Source organism: Odocoileus virginianus, chromosome 17, assembly GCF_023699985.2.
Source record: "Odocoileus virginianus isolate 20LAN1187 ecotype Illinois chromosome 17, Ovbor_1.2, whole genome shotgun sequence".
NCBI classification, from domain to species: Eukaryota; Metazoa; Chordata; class Mammalia; order Artiodactyla; family Cervidae; genus Odocoileus; species Odocoileus virginianus.
In genome coordinates, this window is record NC_069690.1 from 44,430,048 (window position 1) to 44,450,850 (window position 20,803).

Here is a 20,803-nt window from a genome sequence, read left to right on the forward strand (position 1 = left end):
TGCTGAGAGCTCAATCTGAAAAGTTAAATAAAGAGAAATTTTTCACAAGCAGACCTTGCTCACGGTGATGACCTTAAGGCTTGGCAAGATCCAGAAGTGCGTTTTGACTCATCAAAGAAAGCTGGTTATGTTTGGCTTGATTTTAGAGTGGAGGGCAGTTTATGGCCCTGTCATCAGAAACTGGTCATGATGGAGTGGTACACACTACAGCTACCACTTCATCAGAGCACTCAGTTACACAAAATACCCCAAGCTGCAGATTTCAGTGACTCTATGAAATTTTTTTAACATATCACACATTAAAAATTGTTTTCTGCATATTGGATAATACGAAGTACACATGTGGTCAGAGTTTTTCTCAATACTACCCCCTCCATCCTCCTGCATACCAGTCCCATTATTGTCTCTGGATCAGTGATGCTTCCAGTGGCATCTTTTCTATATGCTATTGGCTTTCCTTGTGCAAAAGATTTGAAAGTTGAATTGAAAATGTCCTTGTAATACTTTTAAGGTTTATACAGTACCCAATATCAGGGAACTGGGGACCAAGTAATAATCACATTTATGAATTTAGTAACTGATGCTCAAGGCTTTGCTATTAAAAGCAAAAATAAACAAATGGTAAACTAGGCTCAGGAAACCTGGAGCCAGACATTATAAAATGAACGATGAATTTAACTTTGTTGTAGATTTGGCCCCTGGGATGGGCCCAGCTGAGGTAAGCACGGGTGGGCTAAGGAACACAGGCCTGCCACAAGCTTGGAGCCTTTGTTCCCCATTGCCATTTTAAAGTTGCTTTTTCCAGAACATAGGCTGGCTGTGCTTATACTTCCTAGTTGAGATGCTTCCTCCTGGGTCAGTTCCTGGGTTTCTCACTAACAAACGTTTGGCTTGTGGCAGCTTCTCCATTTGGGTCCCAGTTTTTAAAACTTGGATCATTTGAAAGTGGATACAGTGTCTTGGTTAAGAATGTGGACTTTGACATGAAAGAGACCCATGTGCAAATCCTGCTTCCGCCACTTCCTTGCAGTGTGACCTTGGCTAGATCATCTGATCTGCTGAGCCTCAGTTTATCCCTCTGTACAAGGGGAATGATCATAGAGTTATTGTGAGGATTCAAGGAGTAATATACATGCATAGCAAGCAATCTCAGCTGCCATTATTATTTTTATTATTATTGACAACCAGCATGTAATTATGTGCAGATATACAGCAGCAGGTCATTGAAAACACCCAAAGATGTCCACAGGACAACTGATTTCAGCTCTAGCTGCTGAGGAAGCCTGGGTCCTGGTTCATCATGCCTGGGCAGGTCATTGTTGAGTCCGTTCAGAGCCGAGGTCTTGCCAGCAGACATAAGCAGCCAAAGGGGGGCCAGTGTTTTGCTCTCGGGTCCTGTTCTGCCATTTCCCACTCTTTTTTTTAAATTTTTATCGGGGTATAGTTCATTTACAGTGTTGTGTTCGTTCCTGCTGTACAGTAAAGTGAGTCAGTTATACACATGCTCTTTTTTTACATGCATGTCCACTTTGGTTTCTTCAGTTTTTTTTTTATATAGATCATTACAGAGTGCTGAGTAGTTCTCTGTGCTTATTGATTATTCACTTATTTATAGGCGTGTGTATGTGTCAATCCCAAGCTTCCAATGTTTCCTTTTCCCCACTGGTCATTGTAAGTTTGCTTTTTACATCTGTGACTCTTATTTCTGTTTTGGAAATACATTCATTGGTACCATTTGTTTCCCATTCTTTATGGGGCCACACGTGCCCACGAGCATACCTTACATCTGTCATCTTCACCACTGCGTTAAACTTGTCACTGGATGGTTATAAGGCAATGGCAGGGGAGCACTGGCCGTCAGAGCTGGGAACGGCTGGCAGAGCCAGCTGTGAGCACCCTCCTGCTTCTTGAGTCACTGCAAATGAAACTCACAGTCCCCAGGGGAGAACCAGAAGGGGGCTGAAACGAAAACCAAAACCAGGAGGGACGAGCTTACCCATCTCCAGCTTCTGTGTTAGCGGCCCTGCAGCCAGAATTCACTGACCGACCCCAGGGGTTCTGGCAAGGTTTCCTGTGTGTGTGTGTGTGTGTGTGCGTGCAGGGGGGGAAGCAACCATCCAGTATTTATGAAGCCCCAATTACAAATGTGGACCCGATGCCTCCTAGATTCTCATTCCATACCGAGAGACCCTCTTTTAGTTATAGCTTGGTTTCACCATAGAAGTAATACCCCAGAGAGAGAATCTCTAGAGGGACATGTAAGAAATAGGTAATGGGATCCCCTCAGAAGAATGGGAGAAGGGTGGGAGGGACTTATATTTCTCATTGTATATCTTTTCTGTATTTTATTTTTGCCACTTGGAGACATCTGTTAAAAAAAATGAAGACTGAGGGAATTCCCTGGCAGTCTAGTGGTTAGGGCTCTGCATTTTCACTACCAAGGGTCCAGATTCGATCGCTAGTCAGAAAACTAAGATCCCACAAGCAGCATGGCATGACCAAAAAAGAAAAATGAAGACTAAGAAAAGTAGAACCTGCTCATTGCAAAAAAAAAAAAAAAAGTGAAAATATTAGAAAAGTATAAAGAATATTAAAACACCACCAAGGGAGAGCCATTACTGCATATCTGTGCTAAGTGTCTGCATTTTTATAAATGTTGATAAAATATACAGACAAATGCTAGGTGGGTTCATGTTGTCATTCAGTCGCTCAGTTGTGTCCAACTCTTTGTTACCCCATGGACTGTAGCACACCAGGCTTCCCTGTCCTTCACCATCTCCCAGAGTTTGCTCAAACTCATGTCCATTGAATCGGTGATGCCATCCAACCATCTCATCCTCTGTCTTCCCCTTCTCTTTCTGCCTTCAGTCTTTCCCAGTATCAGGGTCTTTTCCAGTGAGTTGGCTCTTCGAATCAGGTGGCCAAAGTATTGGAACTTCAGCTTCAGCATCAGTCCTTCCAATGAATATTCAGGGTTGATTTCCTCCTTTAGGATTGACTGGTTTGATCTCCTTGCTGTCCAAGGGACTTTCAAGAGTATATAATTCTGTATCCTTTTTCTGTTAACATTGTATCCTATAAGCATTTTTCATATAGCTAAATATTATTTGTAAATGTTTTTAATGGCTGTGCCATGACTTATTTAATATTATCCTGTCATGTAATTAGACATTGTTATCTGAGTGTTTTACTGTTATAAAGATATACTGAACATCTTTGTACGTCTTTTCCTGTATTTCTGCATACATGCTCCATACCTCCTAGATAGCAGTTCTGGAGTTGTGTGCACAAATGGCTCTCTTCCCTTGGTGTATGATGATTTATCATATTTAGAGTTCTTTTATCTACATTACTTCATGTGATGAGTAAAGGGAATAAGGGTGAGGAGAATAAGGAGGCCAGGTGCCAACAGAAGGGACTTCCTGGAGGTGGAAGGCCTGAGCTTCACCTGGGAAGGATAAGCAGGATGGGCTGTGCAGCTCACACAAGGATGAGGCGCACACGGAGACTGTAGATCTGAGTAGCCAGCGGGGTCTGGAGAGCTCAGACTGGCCAAAGCCACACCCTGTGTTTAGGGAAACAGTGGTGAGAGATTATGGACCACAGAGTTGGGACCGGGCCCATAAGCCATGCACAGCCAACAGATGTCTTTCAGCTTGAGGTTATCTTAAGGACATGATGATTTGAGATTCAGTTCAGTCGCTCAGTCGTGTCTGACTCTTTGCGACACCATGAATCGCAGCACGCCAGGCCTCCCTGTCCATCACCAACTCCCAGAGTTTACCCAAATTCATGTCCATGGAGTCGGTGATGCCATCCAGTCATCTCATCCTCTGTCGTCCCCCAATCCCTCCCAGCATCAGGGTCTTTTCCAATGAGCCAGCTCTTCACATGAGGTGGCCAAAGTATTGGAGTTTCAGCTTCAGCATCATTCCTTCCAATGAACACCCAGGACTTATCTCCTTTAGGATGGACTGCTTGGATCTCCTTCCCATCCAAGGGACTCTCAAGAGTCTTCTCCAACACCACAGTTCAAAAGCATTAATTCTTCGGCACTCAGCTTTCTTCACAGTCCAACTCTCACATCCATACATGACCACTGGAAAAACCATAGCCTTGACTAGACGAACCTTTATTGGCAAAGTAATGTCTCTCCTTTTTAATTAGCTTGGCCTCAGTGTGGGATGGGAGGGGTCAGGGAGAAACTGAAAGTGGGTAAAGCCTGTGCTAATAGAACAGGTGTGTGGTGATTTCGTGCGTTAAACACTGGAAGGGGCCTGGAGACAGCAGTGTTTCAGCACATGTGGGGCTAGTTAACATTGACATGTGGTGGGAACTGGGGATGGGCATAAATATTATTCCACACATTTCATCTACCTGGCAGTGTGACCTATGGAATTGGCAGCAAGACTAAGTTTTGTGGGCATGGCAGGTTTCTTTTTCATAACTGACCTGTAAGATTTTAATGATTAATGTACATTCACACATCATTTCCTCTTTAATGGGAAATGCTTAGGCAGAAATTGCTCTCCTGGGAAGCAGGTCGAAAGCTGGCGAGGAGGCAGGTTTTGAGATTCCTGCAGCTGAGTTTCATTCCTTCCTGCAATGTCCTGTTTCTAGATCCCAGTGCCCACTCCATCTCTCTGCCAAAGGGAAATTAGCCAGCCCTAAAGAGGCCTGTAACTTGTGACATTATCGGCCCAGGCTGGGCATTATCTGTCCCAGTGGCAGGGTTTTCATTTAATGCCCAGTCTCCACCATCTGCCTCTGCCCTGTAGGTTCCTCCACCTGGAACCCTGCCCCTGAATTAGACTCCTCTCGCTCTGCTGAGAGTTTCGCCCCTGGGGGTGGGTCAGGATCAAGCACAGTCCCCTGGTCTGGCACCAGAACTCCATCTGCAGCCTCATCTCCTGCAGCTCCCGACAAGCTCTGCTCACCAGCAACCTCAAGCTGTTAATTCCTACAGAGACTCATCTTTGTTCCTTAACTTTTGCCGCCCCCACTACTTGGAATGTTGTGAAGTCGCTCAGTCATGTCTATCTCTCTGTGACCCCATGAACTGTAGCCCACCAGGCTCCTCTGCCCATGGGATTTCCAAGGCAAGAATACTGGAGTGGGTTGCCTTTCTCCACGGGATCTTCCTGACTCAGGGATCAAACCCCCATCTCCTGCTTGGAACACCCACTCCTTTTTCTTGAGAACTTCTTGCTCACCCTTTGAAACCCACCCCGGGTATCCCCTGCTTTAGGAAGCCTTTCCTGATCTCCAGCAGGCGGGGCTAGCTGTCTGTCCATGTGTTCCCACTGCATCTTGGCGTGTCTGTCCCTGTCATCGCATCACTGTATTGTAAGGAGCTACTCGTCTCTTTCCCCAGGAGACTGTAAGCTCCTCAAGGGACTGTGTCTTCTTCCTCAGCATACACCCCACACTCAGCACTGGCTCTACACCCAGCAGATCTGTACATGTTCAAAGAATGCTGTGTTAGAAGATCCTGCAATTCTCTGCAATGTGACAGGATACTCTAAAGGCAAGACCTTCCTCATCCAGAAAGCTTCAACCTGCCTCTGGATTTAGAGGCACTTTCTTGTGGCCATATAAGTGATTGTTATATCTTTCTAAGTATTTTGTCTGCTATTAATATTATATGTTTTAGTGAGTATTGGCCTGGCATACCTCTTTTCATCCTTTGTTCGCAATCTTTCTGTATAATTTTGTTTTGTCTCTTTTAGTTAGCTCTAGCTGGATCTTTTAAAATACTGTCTGATTGTCCAGCTTTTAATGTGAAGCAGTCTTCATCTATTCATGTGTATTGTGATTAATGATGTATTAATACTTTGACTTATTTTTGCCACCATAACTTGTGTTCTCATTTTATACTTACTGTCCTTTTTCTTTGCTTCTTATTTCCATCTTTCCCTGCCTTTTGTTAGAGTGATCAAGTTTTCTATTTTTCCTTCTTTACTCTTTTGCTTTGGAAACTGACTTGTATTACTATTCTTATAGTTAGTTACTTAAATTTTAACATACATACTTAGTTATAGTTTTTTTCCTAATGAAATGTAAAATATTCGTATGTAAATTTCACAGAATAGCAAGGCTAATATCACTCTACCCACTGGACAATCCACCCCACCCTTCTTTCTTATCTGTATTATCTAAAACTTAATGTAGTTTTGTTTTGAAGTAAATAGAACTAGAGAGATGTTTATGGGTTTTTTTTTTTTTTTTTTTTTGCTGTGCAGTTTGTAGGACCTTGGTTCTTTGACCAGGGATTGAACCTGGGCTGCAACAGTGAAAGCACTGGGTCCTAACTTCTGGACCACCAGGAAATCCCCTCAAACTTAGTGTTTTAAAATGGTTTAAACTGATTTTTTTTAAACATTCAATTGTTGATTAAATTGACCAACATCATATCAATTTCTGTGCCTACCATTGTTTCTTGCATCCCATTTCTTCTCTGGTTTACTTTTCTGCTTCCAAAAGCACATCCTTCAGTGGTTCTTTCAGTGAAGGTGGTACTATCTTTCCTGGAACGCTGGTTTTTTGTGTGTGTATTGTGTGGGTTTTGTTTTTTTTTTTTTTTTAATCATTTTAAGAAAATGAAATGACCTGTTAAAACTTATCTAGTTAAAAATGGTAACATTCCCAGGAACATGTACTGTTGTAACTCCACCAGAAGTTTGACCAATTTCCTGCTGAGCCAGCCCTTAGTGATGAGATCCCTCATTTTTAGTTCTTGTGCTTTCTGCCTACACAGGCTAAGAAATTATTACCAACAGTGAGCAGACCCTGTGGGTAATATAGAGGTAGTAATATGGACATGGGTAGTAATATTGCTGAATTCCTAGCGTTTCAGGTACCTTTGCCAACAAGTTTTTATCCTGGAAAGGAAATGAGGATGCTTAGGTTCCCGGGGAAGGGCCAGGAGTGTCCTGGTTTTAGCTTTAAAAACATGTTGATGTTCTAGTTGTATAAATTGGGCCTCATTCGTTTCTGCAGGTAATTTACCTCTCAGAGCCTTAGTTTCATCTGAAAAATATCATCAACCCGGCAGGATGGTTGTTCATCAATAACATGGATAAAGCACCTAACACATGCCCGGCACACAGAGACCTTTAATGAGTGGTGGTGACTATTAACAGCCCTTGACACTTAGGAGACTCTCTTTGAATATCTGTTGAGTGAATGCAGGAGCATGCTAGCAAAGGCTTCATTGAGGAGACAGGTTATAAAAGATAGGTGAGATCTGGACAGATAGCAGTAATAAAGGAAAAAGACACTCTTTGCAGAAGGAGCAAAGTGAGCAGAGGGAAAAAATCAAAGCTCACCCATTGCTGCTCAGGCAAATGAAAGGATCAGTGCAACTGAAACAGACTGGGGGCAGGGGGCTTGAAGAGGGTCGGCAGGGCAGGAAGGGGGGCTGGGGAACGCGTGGTGAGCTCTGGGTCCGCCTGGCCAGATGGCTGTTTTGCCTGGCCAGCTCACTCTGCCTGGCACTTGCCCTTGGTTCCCCTTCCTGCGTACCCTTTGTTCTTGATAGGCAGAGGCTGACCCAATGTGGCCTAGTAGCCAGGCAAGCTGAAGGCTTAAAAGAAGAAGCAGCAGAAAGAGATTGGTTTTCAACTAATATCTTATTAAGGAAGTTGAGTCATTCTACTTCTGCTATTTGTCTCCTCTGGGCATTCAGAGAAGGACAAGTTTTTGCTTCCAGATGAAATATCATGAGAAGGATTTGCCCTGGTCTGCTCTGGCCCCTCAGTGGACATTTTGTAGATGGCCCTATATTTCTGTTTGACATACAGCAAAGCAAGGCTTAAAGTGTTGAATGCCTTAGGTGAGGCCTGTATGGTGCTGAAACAGAGAAGTCCCATTGTCTCAGTGATGGTGTTCATGAGCTTGGGCACAGGTAAGGGAATGAACTTTGATTTAGCATCATCTCTTGGCCAAGCAAGCTGACTGGAGAGGCAACAGCATGAGTCCAGCTGCACCTCTGCAACTTGTCACCGTGTGACTGTTTTGCCAGGCTACTGAACTTCTCTAAACCTCAGTTTTCATTCTGAAATTGACACTAATAATGGCGGTGCTTAGGAAATATTAACTATCATTCTGAATCGAAGTCATCTAGCCTTCAAAAAATCCTGACGAATCATTGGCATTTGGGGAATGAGAAGGAACCTCAAGTGATTTCCTAGGTCAGTAGTTTTCAAGCTCTTTTCCTTGAAGGCCTGGGATGCTGCAAGAGGTCCTTGGTGGATGGAGGCAAGCTGAGTGTGTGGGGCCCTGGCCCACCTTCAGCGGAGCAGCGGTCTCTAATTTGAGTTACGTGTCAGTTGCACGTTTCCAGGTCTTTTATATTGTGAGGGTTGAGGTATGATTTCTTTTAATAAAAATGGTCCTGTTGCCTTTTAATAAAAAGCCTCCACAGCTAGAACTCATATCTTCTGGTCCCCAATCTGGTGTTTTTACTGTCCTTACTAAAACAGGGAACTGAAATATGATACATTTTAGAAAGGTCATCACCGCTGAAGATCAAAATTTTAAACATTACTCTGTGCCTTCCAGTTTAATCAAGCAATCATTTCATCTAAACCCCATTCCTATCCCAGAAGAGAAAGTTTGCTGTCCAAGAAAGCATTGCTGTAATGGTCTCAGACAGGAACTGTCTAATAGCACTTTCTACAGTGATAGAGGTTTTCTGTGTGAACTCTCCTATATGGTAGCTAGTATAACTGAAGAACTGATTTTTAAATTTCATTTTAAATGAATTGATTTGAATGTCACCTACAGTACAGCACAGGGAACTCTGCTAAATGCCCTGTGACAGCCTGAATGGGAAGGGAGTTTGTGGGAGAATGGATACATGTATATGTATGGCTGAGTCCCTTTGCTGTCCATGTGAAACTATCAACAACATTGTTAATCAGCTATACTCCAATACTAAGAACGCACCAGGCTCCTCTGTCCATGGGATTCTCCAGGCAAGAATACTAGAGTGGGTTGCCATTCCCTTCTCCAGGAGATCTTTCCCACCCAGGGATCAAACCCAGGTCTCCTACATTCCTAGCAGATTCTTTACCATCTGAGCCACCAGGAAAGCCTCCAATACAAAATAAAAGAAAAATATTAAAAAAAAATAAAATGTAAATAGCCATGTGTCCAGTGGCTGCCATATTGACAGTACAGCCTGACAAGTATAGAGCAGGGGTCGGATGGTAGTCCCTGGCCACTGGGCATTAGAGTCATCCAGAGAACTTGTCAGAAGTACAGATTCTAGGCCTAATGCCCAGTGACTGGCTCAGTAGACCTAGGGCAAGTACGTTTGAAAACCCATCTAGTTATTGTAACTTGGGTAGGATAGCACTGCCTTGGTGAGCTCTTCCTTGGCATAGAAGAACTGAGCCAGAATCAAGCATTTAGCCCTGGCCTTGGTCTTCTGGGGAGACTAGAACAACCTTCTGAGGAATGTCAGACCCTTGGGAAATATGATGAAACCTATGGACCTCTTCCCTGGAAAAACACCAATAAAGTTCCTAGGGCTCCCAGACCTCCCTGAAGCCATCCTTGAGCCCACGTTGAAAACTCCTCAGCTTGGACAGAAGATCTTTACTAAGCTGGCGAGGGAGCTGAGCTGGAGCCCAGGAACCTTGTCCGCTTCAGCTGTGTCACAGATGTGCCCAGGGGTTGACCTGGGGCTCTCCCCATCTTTCCCACCCCCAGGCCCCTCCAGGGGGTCACGGAGGCCCCACAAAAGAGAGAACAGGCAGTGTACGTGGACCAGGCCCTACAAGAAGACTGACTTAATTCTGCCCCTTTCCCTTCCCCTGTGCGTTCATGGCCTTGTGAGTGAGCCGAGCGGGTGTGGCTGTTGCCACTGCTCACATCCTCAGCTCTGACACATGGAGCAGAGGAAAGAGTGCATCTAAGGCCTGAGTGGAGCTGTGGAGAGCATCCAGCTGAGTAATGAATCAGGATTTTGACTTGCCTTCAAAGGCAGAGACACAGCAGGCTCCCACTTAGTCCTCACTTCCCGCGAGCTGCAGGAGCGAGAGAAGGGGCAGAGCTGCAGGCTCCAGGCTGGGGCAGCAAGCCAGGGCCCAGAGCCCAGAGCTGGGCAGGCCCACCCAACCAGCAGTCCCAGGCTTAGTGCAGAAGCCCATGTTTTGTAGATCAGAACCCACGTGGAAGTGGGGAGGGAGTGAGGAAGCAAGCGTGTATATATGTTGAGCGCTGCTGTCCGGCCATAGTGTCCTGAGAATAGCCTCTTGAACTTGGAGACAGTTGATGAGAGTCTGAGTCATAGTCATGTGGCACCGGAAAGGCAGACACAGGAGAAGCTGTACAACTCCCAGGCCACGATTTCGTGCCCCCGGGAGGCAAGGGTCAGCCTGTTTTCCCCGTGCCCTTCACAGGTTCAGCAGCCAGCTGCTGGGTTAGCTTCTCAAGCTCCCTTGTTCCTCTCTCTGCCTGCCAGGCTGCCGGGTGAGTCATCAGGGCACTGCAGAGGAGGCGGCCCCGACCTCGGCTGCCTTGGCCTCGGTTTCTCTGGGACGGGGAGCCTGGAGTGCTCGCAGAGGAAGGACCAGGGCCCCTGGCCAGCTGCCCACCCAGCCACCAAGGTGAAAGGACAGCTCGTGGCGGAGGGGCACCCCACGCCTGTCTGGAGGAGCGCCAGCTCCGGGTGAGCCATGTCAGGCAGGAAAGGCCACATGAGCCCGAGTGCAGCTTGGCTCTGAACAGGCGGGTGCCTCAGAACAAGACTGACCACTGGCCTCTTCTCTCGCCATCTGGTGAAACTCTCTTCATCCCAAGATGCCCAGCATCATCCTTGATTCCCTCCTGCAGCCAGCACCCCTGTGCCCTGCTCTGCTGCACACCAGGGGTACCATCTCTGCCCTCAGGAGCCTTCTGCCCAGGGAGGCCCATGACATTCCCCCTTGCCTGCAGCCCAGGGACTGGGCAGTGGACAGCACAGCCCAATAGGCCCAGTTCCACACGACCCCATGCAGACTGGTGATCTCTGACAAGTCTCTGCCTAATTAGGCCACCGTGAAAATGAGGAGATTGAAGCAGTGTCCCTGTAGGCATATCTCTAATACTGTTAGATTTGGAGTGCTGGGGGTCTGTTTGTAAGATTTCGTTTCTCTTATAAAGAGGCTGAGAGAGGTAGGCCCTACCCTAGGCCCTGGATCAAATCCTTTTGGAGATGGACAGGGGCTGCAGAGGTGTGGAGTGGGATGAAAGTACTCTTACAAGTAGAACAGCCAGCCTTGGAGGGCTTTCACCTAATTGAAGTCAGAGCGCCCCTTAGACTTCTTAAGGTCATCAAGAAGTGAGGCCACCCATTCAGCCACCTGAGCGTCCAGCCTGCAGGGCCACACCGGCATCCAGGCTAAAAGCTGGAACCACTCTGAGTTCAAAGCTAGCAGGCCCTTGAAGGCAGAGATGTGAACATCAAATTCATAGCAACTGAAACCATCCCCCACCCCCCACACCCCAGTCAAGCTGCCTTAGCCTTTTGTGTCTGCAGTGGTGAGGCAGATACTGTAGGCAGGAGGTTTCAGCCTAGAGTTTCCCAGTGTCTCACTGTCTCTTGGAAGCTTCCAGCCTAATCATGCAAAAGGGCAGAGGTATAGAGGCCTGGCTTCCCGCGGTCTGTCTTCATCTCTCAAGAGCAGACAGAGGCGTGATTGAGGATGAATGGAGCTACCACAGAGAAGACCTCATCTGTTAGCAGCAGCCTGAGGACCAAGCTGCCATCAAAGAGCACTTATGAAAGTGTCTGCAGTTCTTAGGCTTTGTCGCAAACAAGTCATGACCCCGTAGGGCACTGCCCTTGGGAGTTCAGAGCCCCAGTCTCTAAAAAACTTCCCAACTGCTAACAATCTCAGGGCAGCACTGTTCTGTTTTGTGACCACTCCAGTCCGCGTGCTCTTTGCACAAATTGTCACAACAGTACACTCTCTTTCCCATCTGGCTCTGTGGGAACGCAGAGCTGGGGGAGACAGAGCCCAGAGAGAGATGAATTCTTGTGCTTTTTCCTCATATTTCTAGAGGTGTCAGTTGGTGGTGGGGTACGTGGGCTCTAATAAAAATTCCATTACTAATGTTGCCTGAAAGAAAAACGATACCCGAAAGAGGTTTTCAGCAAATGAGTTTGGACATTACAGAAGGAAGCATGTCAGTCCCTTCTGGAAAGCCACAAACAGATGCAGCTCAGGAAAGGAGCCAAGTTCTGGTGTTGCTGCTTGCATAGTTTTTAGGTTTTACAAGATTTCATATGTGTCTGTATATAATGTGTGTATATATAAATAGACACACATGCAAATCTATATATATATATGCACATGCACTCACATATGTACGTGCATACCTCTACCTGCAACTTGGAAACAAAACAAAACCTCGATTCTCTCCGCTTGGAGAAAAGTCCTCAGTGGGTGGCACAGGCATGTCCTCTAAGAAGACAAGGCTTGTGCAGAATCGGTGAGGTGACTAATGGCTTTGGAGTATGGGATCCACCACCCTGTTCTGCGGAAGCAAAGTTCACCACAAAACAAACAGCAGAAGACGACTCAGCCATTATTTACAAAGGCAAGAAAGAACCAACCCAGACATTGATCCACAGCTGTCCCAGAGGAGGCGGGCCAGAGTTCTTTTTGTGGAGTGGAGGGGAAGAGCTGGTAGGGCCGGTGGGCTCACCCTGTACGAGACCGTGGTCAGGTTCCCATTTGGATCATTTGGAGGATAAATACATGTGGCCTGAGGGGGCAAAGGCCCTCTGCCCCCTGCTTTTCTCTTCCCACTGCAGCCTGTCCTGGGGTCTGGGGGTAACCTGCTCTGCATGTGGTCTCTCTCACAGGGTGAGCGTGAGCCTGGGAGATGGCAGTGATGGAAATGGCCTGCCCAGGTGCCCCCGGCTCCACGGTCGGGCAGCAGAAGGAGTTCGCCAAAGCCAAGGAGAAGACACAGGCAATGGGGAAGAAGCAGAGCTCCGTCCACAAGCTGGAGGCAGTGGAGAAGAGCCCCGTATTCTGCGGGAAGTGGGAGATCCTGAACGACGTGATCACCAAAGGCACAGCCAAGGATGGCTCTGAAGCTGGGCCAGCCGCCATCTCCATCATCGCCCAGGCCGAATGTAAGGGTCCCGGGCTTCGGGGCAGGGTGAGGGGCGGAGAGAGAGGGTGGGCACGGCGTTTGAACAAGGGTGGTTGGCCACAGGTAGGGCTGGGCTCATGGTCCCCTTGTGGAAGAGGGTGGTCAGGGTGAGCACCATAGGAGACACTCACAAGATAGGACCAGGGGTTAAGCCAGGAATCAGTGTGACGTGGGAGCTTGGACAGTGCCAGGGCGGACGCGCAGGAAGGGAGAGGTGGCCGATGAGGCATTGCCCATGGTGACCAGAGCAGGGGAAGGGAGCTGGGAGGCAGGGATGCGTGGGCTCCAAGGTGCTGAGGAGTCTGCAGCATCGTCAGGCAGGGCACCCCCCCACCCACCCACCTTCTGCTGGGACCTCGGGCAGCCTAAGCATCTCTGCAGAGGCCCAGACAGGAAAGGCCAGGTCTCCCGGAAAGCCGCTATGGGGCATTAGGCTCTTCATCGCTTTCACCTCAAGGCGGCCCCCACCCCAAAGCATGAACACCTGCCCTCATGCCTGCAGGGCAGGGTGAGGCCCTGTCTGGTCCTTCTGCTTCCACTAGCAGGACTTCAAGATGGTTCAGAATGATGGCTGCCACCAGAGCCTGAGAAACTCCCAAGGGGGCCGGTAGGGTCAGGAATCCCCTCCCTCCCCACACCTTCCCTCCCCCCCAGGAAGTTTTGGGGTGGAGCCTGGCAAGACTGACAGCTGCTGATGGTATTTTCCCACATACGCCCATCCTACCCCACACCTTCTGCTTCCTTCTGGCTGGTCTTTGACGAGAGATGAGAGAATAAAAATTAAAGCGGAGTGAGTGGCATAGTAATGGTAGTTCGACCCACACACGTATATAATAGTATATACTGAGCCGTGTGCCAGGCACCATATCGAGTGTTTTATATGGACCATCTTACTTACACCTCACAGTGGGCGAAGTGGGGTGGGCGCCCTTAAATGACCCCATGTTGTAGGCACACCCGGTGCCCTTGACCCCCAGGCTGGGAGGGCAGGGTGAGGTCGCCATGAGAGGAATGGCCAGGAGGGTATCTGCAAAGTGCCGCTCTCCTAAGTGCCGAATCCTCTTCTTTCTCCTTTCTGCTCGTCCAACCCCTTTTCCTTTAATTAAAAGGTGAGAATAGCCAAGAGTTCAGCCCCACGTTTTCAGAACGGATCTTCATCGCTGGCTCAAAACAGTACAGGTAAGGCAGTCAGCCTGAGTGGGGCGCCCCGAGCTGACACAGAGGCAGCGTCCCCACCCCAGCTGCTCGCCCCGGCCGCTCCCGAATGACCCCTGGCTCCCGCCTTCAGCACCTGTGGTTCGGCTCTTGGAACCTGCCCAGGCTTCCTGGCTGAGCCACTCTCCCAGCCAAATAAGCTTTTCAAAAGCTGCTCCCAGCGTGTGGATGACTGCCTCTGGGTCATATCAGCTTGATGTTTTATTTGTATTCTCCGTGGAGCCCCTGATGCTCCCCTCTGTTCCCATCAGTAGGGAGGTGCTGGGAACAGGAGGCACCTTGCCGCCGGTGCGTGACCACAAGTGCAGGCCCAGAGAAGCCACTCGGGGAGAAACCTCCCATGTCCTTCCCTCTGCGAGACACACCCAGGGAGGGATGAGGGCTTGGAAACAGGCAGGGGCGGACTCGCAGCTCACTGGCCCTGTGGAAAGGAAGCTGAGTGAGGCTCGGTCTGTTTCCAGGCTCCCCAGCCCCAAAGACTGGTTCTTGGCAACTGGAGGTCAAACCTGGACATAGGTCCTCCTCTCTCCCCAGGCAGACTTCTTAATCACTGGAGTTTGGGAACCACTAGTGATGAAAAGGTTTTAGGAGGGCACCTGGCCTTGAACCAAGAAATGTTCCCTGTTTGGTCAGATTCCTTATGCCAGCCCGATGCCTTTTGGCCCAGGGTTGGCGGTTTCTGATGGACTCACTTCTTTCCACTGCCTGAGAAACCTCCAGGCCCCTAGCAATCCCCAGAACTGGGTCGAGTCGGCCTCCTTCATGGGGGCAGGAGACGAGGCCATGGGAGAGCATCTGAGGCCGTGGTTGGCTCCACAGCTGTTTGGCAGCAGCCCTTTCAGAAGGACCACCGGGGCCTTGATATCCAGAGGGGCGAGAGCCAAGTTAGAGCCATGGTGATGCTCAGCCTCCAGCTGTCACAGCAGGGCTGGCTCCTCTGGTACCCGGGCACCAGCCTGGGCAGGGTGTCTGTTTATGCCGTTCCTCACATTCCTGGGGGAGCTAGGTGGGCCCAGGGCTGGTGGGTGTGGAGGTGACCAACGTCAACTGTCCTTGGTCCAGAGGCCACAGAAACCAACTCAGAGCTGAGAATGCCTGCCATGGGGTGTGGCCTTCTGAGCCTTCTGGGCCCTCTCCACGGGCAGCCCCCCTAGTCTCTCTCCATCCACATCAAAAGAGCAATGTGCAGGCTCTTACCTTAGTAATAACCACTGTTTATCAGAGTCTTACCTTGGGACCAGACACCAAGGTAGCCTTTTCTTTCTTTCTTTCTTTTAATAATTGTTTATTTATTTTTGGCTGTGCTGAGTCTTCAATGCTATGCGGCCCTTTCTCTAGTTGTGGCAAGCAGGGGGCTACTCTCTCATTGCGATGCGCAGGCTTCTCGTTGCAGCAGCTTCTCCTGTTGTGGAGCACGGGCTGGAGGGCGCTAGGGCTTCAGTAGTTGTGGTGTGTGGACTCAGTAGCTGTGGCTCCCGGGCTCCAGAGGGCAGGCTCTGTAGTTGCTCTATAGCTGCACTGAGGCATGTGGGATCCTCCCTGACCAGGGATCAAACCCACATCTCCCGCACCAGCAGGTGGACTCTACACCACTCAGCCACCAGGGAAGCCCCCCAGGTAGCCTTTTTAAATGAGCTGTTTCATTTAAACCCCATCTCCACCCCACCTGGCAGAAAAGACTGCCTCCTCTTTACCAGTGAGGACCCGGACAGTCCTTGGGGCTCAGGAACTGTCCCGTGTTCCCGCAAGTCCTGACTAAGCTGGGATGTGACCTCGGGTCTCTGTGACTCCATCGCAGTTACCTGCACCTCCTCACACCCAGATGGCGTGTCTGTGTCTGTCTGACAGCCAGTCTGAGAGTCTTGATCAGATCCCCAACAATGTGGCCCACTCGACCGAGGGTAAAATGGCCCGTGTGTGCTGGAAGGGGAAGCGCCGCAGCAAAGCCCGGAAGAAACGCAAGAAGAAGAGCTCCAAGTCCCCGGCTCAGGCGGGGGTGGCCTTGGCCAAACCCCTCCCCAGGACCCCCGAGCAGGAGAGCTGCACGGTCCCGGTGCAGGTGAGGCCCACCCCCACCCCAACCCCTGTGCCGGGCTCACCCCAGGCACTATCCGGGCTCAGGGCCTGCAGAAAGCCCGCACCTTGACTGCAGCTCCATGTCCTAACACTGTGTTTCCCCTGCAGGAAGATGAGTCTCCACTGGGTCCCCCATATGTTAGAAATGCCCCGCAGTTCACCAAGCCTCTGAAGGAGCCAGGCCTTGGTCAGCTCTGGTTTAAGAAGCTCGGGGAGGGCCTGCGGCCAGCGCTGCCTCGACCAGAACTCCACAAACTGATCAGCCCCCTGCAGTGTCTGAACCACGTGTGGAAAGTCCACCACCCACAGGACACCGGCCCCCTGCCCCAGCCCTTCCCCTACAGCAGGCTGCCTCATCCCTTCCCGTTCCACCCTCTCCAGCCCTGGAAGCCTCACCCGCTAGAGTCCTTCTTCCTCGGCAAACTGGCAAACTGTGTAGACGGCCAGCAGCCCCTGCCCGGCCCTCACCTGAGCAGACTGGCCTGTGTAGACAGCCAGAAGCCCCTGCCCAGCCCTCACCTGAAGCCCAGCTGCCCGTCTCGTGGCTCAAGTGACAAGCTGTCCGTGGAGGAGTACCTGGTACATGCTCTGCAAGGCAGCGTGAGCTCCGGCCAGGCCCACAGCCTGGCCAGCCTGGCCAAGACCTGGTCAGTGGGGGGCTCCAGGCCCCAGGAGCCCAACCCCGAAACTGAGGACAGCGAGGGGGTCCTACTTATCGAGGCAAGTAGTCCCCAAACACACAGACACATGCCATCACCACCCCCTCCACCTCCACCTCCACCTCCAGGGCTGTCCATCTTCACTTCCCCCTTTCCTTCACCTTCCTCCTCTTGTTGTTCAGTCGCTGAGCCATGTCTGACTCTTTATGACCCCATGACTGCAGCACACCAGGCTTCCCTGTCCTTCACTATCTCCCAGAGTTTGCTCAAAGTCATGTTCATTGAGTCAGTGATGCCATCCAACCATCTCATCCTCTGTCGCCCCCTTCTCCTCTTGCTCTCAATCTTTCCCAGCATCAGGGTCTTTTCTAATGAGTCAGTTCTTTGCATCAGGTGGCCAAAGTATTGGAGCTTCAGCATCAGTCCTTCCAACGAATATTCAGGGTTGATTTCCTTTAGTATTGACAGGTTTGATCTCCTTGCTTGTCCAGAAGACTCACAAACGTCTTCTCCAACACCACAGTTTGAAAGCATCAATTCTTCGGCACTCTGCCATCTTTATGGTCCAGCTTTCACATCCATACATGACCACTGGGAAAACCGTAGCTTTGACTATAAAGGCCTTTGTCGGCAAAGTGATGTCTCTGCTTTTTAATATGCTGTCTAGGTTTGTCATAACTTTTTTCTCCCTCTCTAGTTTACTGGATAACTTTGTAACATTACATGATTTTCCCAACTTAGATTTCTGGATGTTATCCCATCCGTCTCTGACATTATCCCTTGTCCTCTGCCCCTCTTCATTGTCCTTCCATTTCTTTCACCTTTTAGCTGGAGTCATGTTTTTTCATGGTCAAGGTCGTTGACAATTTCATTTCTGTCCCACAACCACAAGTCTGGGGAGGAGGTTTTTTCATTGCAAGGATCAGATTACCTCAGGGAGACTGTGAAGCTCTCCTTTGCCTTCGCCTGCTTCCTACCACCCCCTCTCCGGTGGTCCTGTCCCCCCGACCCTACCCCACCCTCCAATGACCCCAAGCCCTGCCTGAGACCAGCTGGTGTCTTCTGTGGTGAGGGCTCAGCTTGGCCCAGCAGCCTGGCACAGGCCACCAGCTGGCAAGCCTTCCTCACTGTAACCTTCATCCCTCCACTGCCTTGGCCACTGAAACCGGCCTCTCTCTCCTGCCAACCCCAGAAACTCAAGCCGGTGGATTATGAGTACCGAGAGGAGGTCCACTGGGCCACGCGCCAGCCCTGCCTGGGCAGAGGCTCCTTTGGAGAGGTCCACAGGATGGAAGACAAGCAGACCGGCTTCCAGTGTGCCGTCAAAAAGGTATGCCGGGCCCCGAGGCTGCGGAGCACGGGGGCCGGGGGCCGGAGGCCCATCGCCTTCCCTCCGCCTTCCTTCGGGGTTAATCACAGGGTGGCCATGGCTCTGACTCTCTTTAGTGGAGCCTGGCTGCCCTGGCTGCCCTGGGTCAGCTGGAGCTGGAAGGGGGAACAGTCCTGGTCACATGTGGTGCGTGTGTATGTAAGTGGGAGCGTGAGGCTGTGTGTGCAACCTGGGCCCCTCCTGATGCCAGGCCCCTTGGGCAAGTCAAAACCTGGAAGATGATTGGATTGTCACGAAATTCATACTGAGCTGAAACTCTTAAACTTCACAGAGGATAGGAAGGTAATAGCAAGAACACAGTCTCCCCCTGCCAGGAGCCTCCCTAAGAGGAGCCCCCCCGACAGGAGCCCTTTGGGAGCCAGATCTGACTCTGCCTCCTGTTGACTGGATGTAATCAGTCCTGGGAGATGGACAATATGAGGCAATGAGACTTCGTGAGAGCCCCAGGTTTATCCAACTACAGAGTTCGGCTTTGACCCTCTCAGGAAGGGGCAGGGGAAGAAGACTCGTGCTTCTAGGATTTTAATTAGAGGCAGAGGCCTGAGTCACATCTCCTACTCCCTCATCTCCGTGATGTTAGAACTGAAGACCAGAGAGGGTCTGCACCTTGCCCACAGCCCCACAACCAGGCCTGGAACCGAGGCCTGCTTCTGTCAGATCACACCATCCAGGCCCAGCAGACCATGAGGGTGTCAGCCCTCCTCTCCTTCAGATATCCTTTCTCCTACCCCAACTCTTCCCCTCACCTTGAGTGGAAGCCACCTTGCCCTTGACCTTAAATTCGGCTAAGAATAAGGGCTAACCACAAAGACTTCCTAAGGTGGAAATCAGAAACATTTCCATGGGCCATTTCCTTGGCCCGTGGGCAGTGTGAAATAAGCTAATTCAAAGATGGACCTTTTCAGATGGCTTTTTTTCAGGACACTCTGATTCCCCAGAGGAAAGGGACCAAATAGCCAGAACAAGCAGGTCCAGCCTGCTCAGGCCCCACGCAGAGTGGACACTGCTGGTGCCACTGTCTTGGGTGCCTGCAACTTTAAGGGGTGAGGGGATTGCGATGTGAATAGGGCTGGCTTCCCTGGCTGGTACATGACCAGGTGTTGGAGCTGGAGAGTATGGGCCTCGGGGCAGCGGGTTGAGAGAGGGGACTATCCGTAGGTATTACCCCAAACTTCATACACACTCTGTCAAATAAGCCAGCTCCACCCTTGCCCACCCCACCACTGACCAAAGCACGTGCTTAGTTCTTGCCAGCATGGGTCATCATCTCCTGCTGGGATGCCAGGGCCACGTGCCTGACCTCCTCAGCTGCAGTCCCCTCCCCAGGCCACCAGAGAAGGCTCAGCTGTCCCTCCTGAGAGGCGGGTGGGAGGAGGGCAAGAGAGTGTGAAGTATCCTGGAGATGAACGCCCGTGCTGGGGAGCTTAGTCACCAGGCTCCTCAGCTGTTGCGCTGCTGAGGTTCTCAGAGTCCCAGGCAACAAGGTAAACAACCCTAATATAGTAGAAGAGGACAGGGACTCCACTCCTCACCTCCCCAGGGCAGCCAGACAAGCTCCAAGCACAACGTGTGGACTTGCCAGGCCCAGACCTGCTGCTCAAGCCCCCTAGAGCCTCCCCTCGGACCTCTGCCTACCCCCAGTCCAGGACCTCAGCAGGGTTGGCTTTGGGTGGCCCAGACAGCTGCCTTTGGTCAGGCAGACCACCCCTCCTTTCTCTCCAGGGGCGGGCAGTAAGGAAGGCAGCGGTTTTCTTTAGCATTTTCAGCTGGAAGATCTGAGAAACAGATCCCTGCCAGGAGGGTAGGGGTGGAGGGTGAGGTGCCAAGGATTAGAGGTCAAAGTGCACATGGGGTCACAGCAAGTCTGCACACCCTCTGATGCTCCCCAGGGAGGATCCAGGATGTGGAGCATCACATGATGATGTCAGCACCCCGCTGGCCCCAGGTCAGATGCTAATTGGTTGCACACCCAGGCTTTAATGTCAGGTTTTGGTTTTTTTTTTTTTTAAGATTTTGTTTGATCTTTTTACTTTCAAATTAATAGAGACTCATTATAAAAGAATGGTACCCCAAAAAGCAAAAGTCTGTCTGTCCCCCAGTCCTCTTCTGAGGTAACCCCCCTTTGATATGCATATATAAACATGTAGTTATGTCTTTTATTAAAATGAGGTTGTGTTCATTTGTTCTGTACCATGTTTTTTCATGTAACAGTGGATCATGGACAGATTTCCTCACTGGTAATATACACCAGTCAATGCAGAAGTTCTAATCCTAGTCAGTTCATTCATAAGATTCATGTACTCCTGGA

General features: G+C 50.0%; 1 protein-coding gene across 1 annotated transcript in view; it reads left to right on the top strand.

Moving 5' to 3' along the window:
• MAP3K14 (mitogen-activated protein kinase kinase kinase 14) overlaps nt 1-20,803 on the top strand; it is a 42,920-nt gene that overhangs the window by 9,831 nt on the left and 12,286 nt on the right. Inside the window, exons 2-6 of the mRNA XM_020873493.2 lie at nt 12,860-13,135; nt 14,265-14,334; nt 16,219-16,429; nt 16,555-17,166; nt 18,298-18,435. Coding sequence (XP_020729152.2) covers nt 12,880-13,135; nt 14,265-14,334; nt 16,219-16,429; nt 16,555-17,166; nt 18,298-18,435 — 1,287 coding nt within the window. The 5' untranslated portion in view covers nt 12,860-12,879. The remainder of the gene's footprint in view (nt 1-12,859; nt 13,136-14,264; nt 14,335-16,218; nt 16,430-16,554; nt 17,167-18,297; nt 18,436-20,803) is intronic.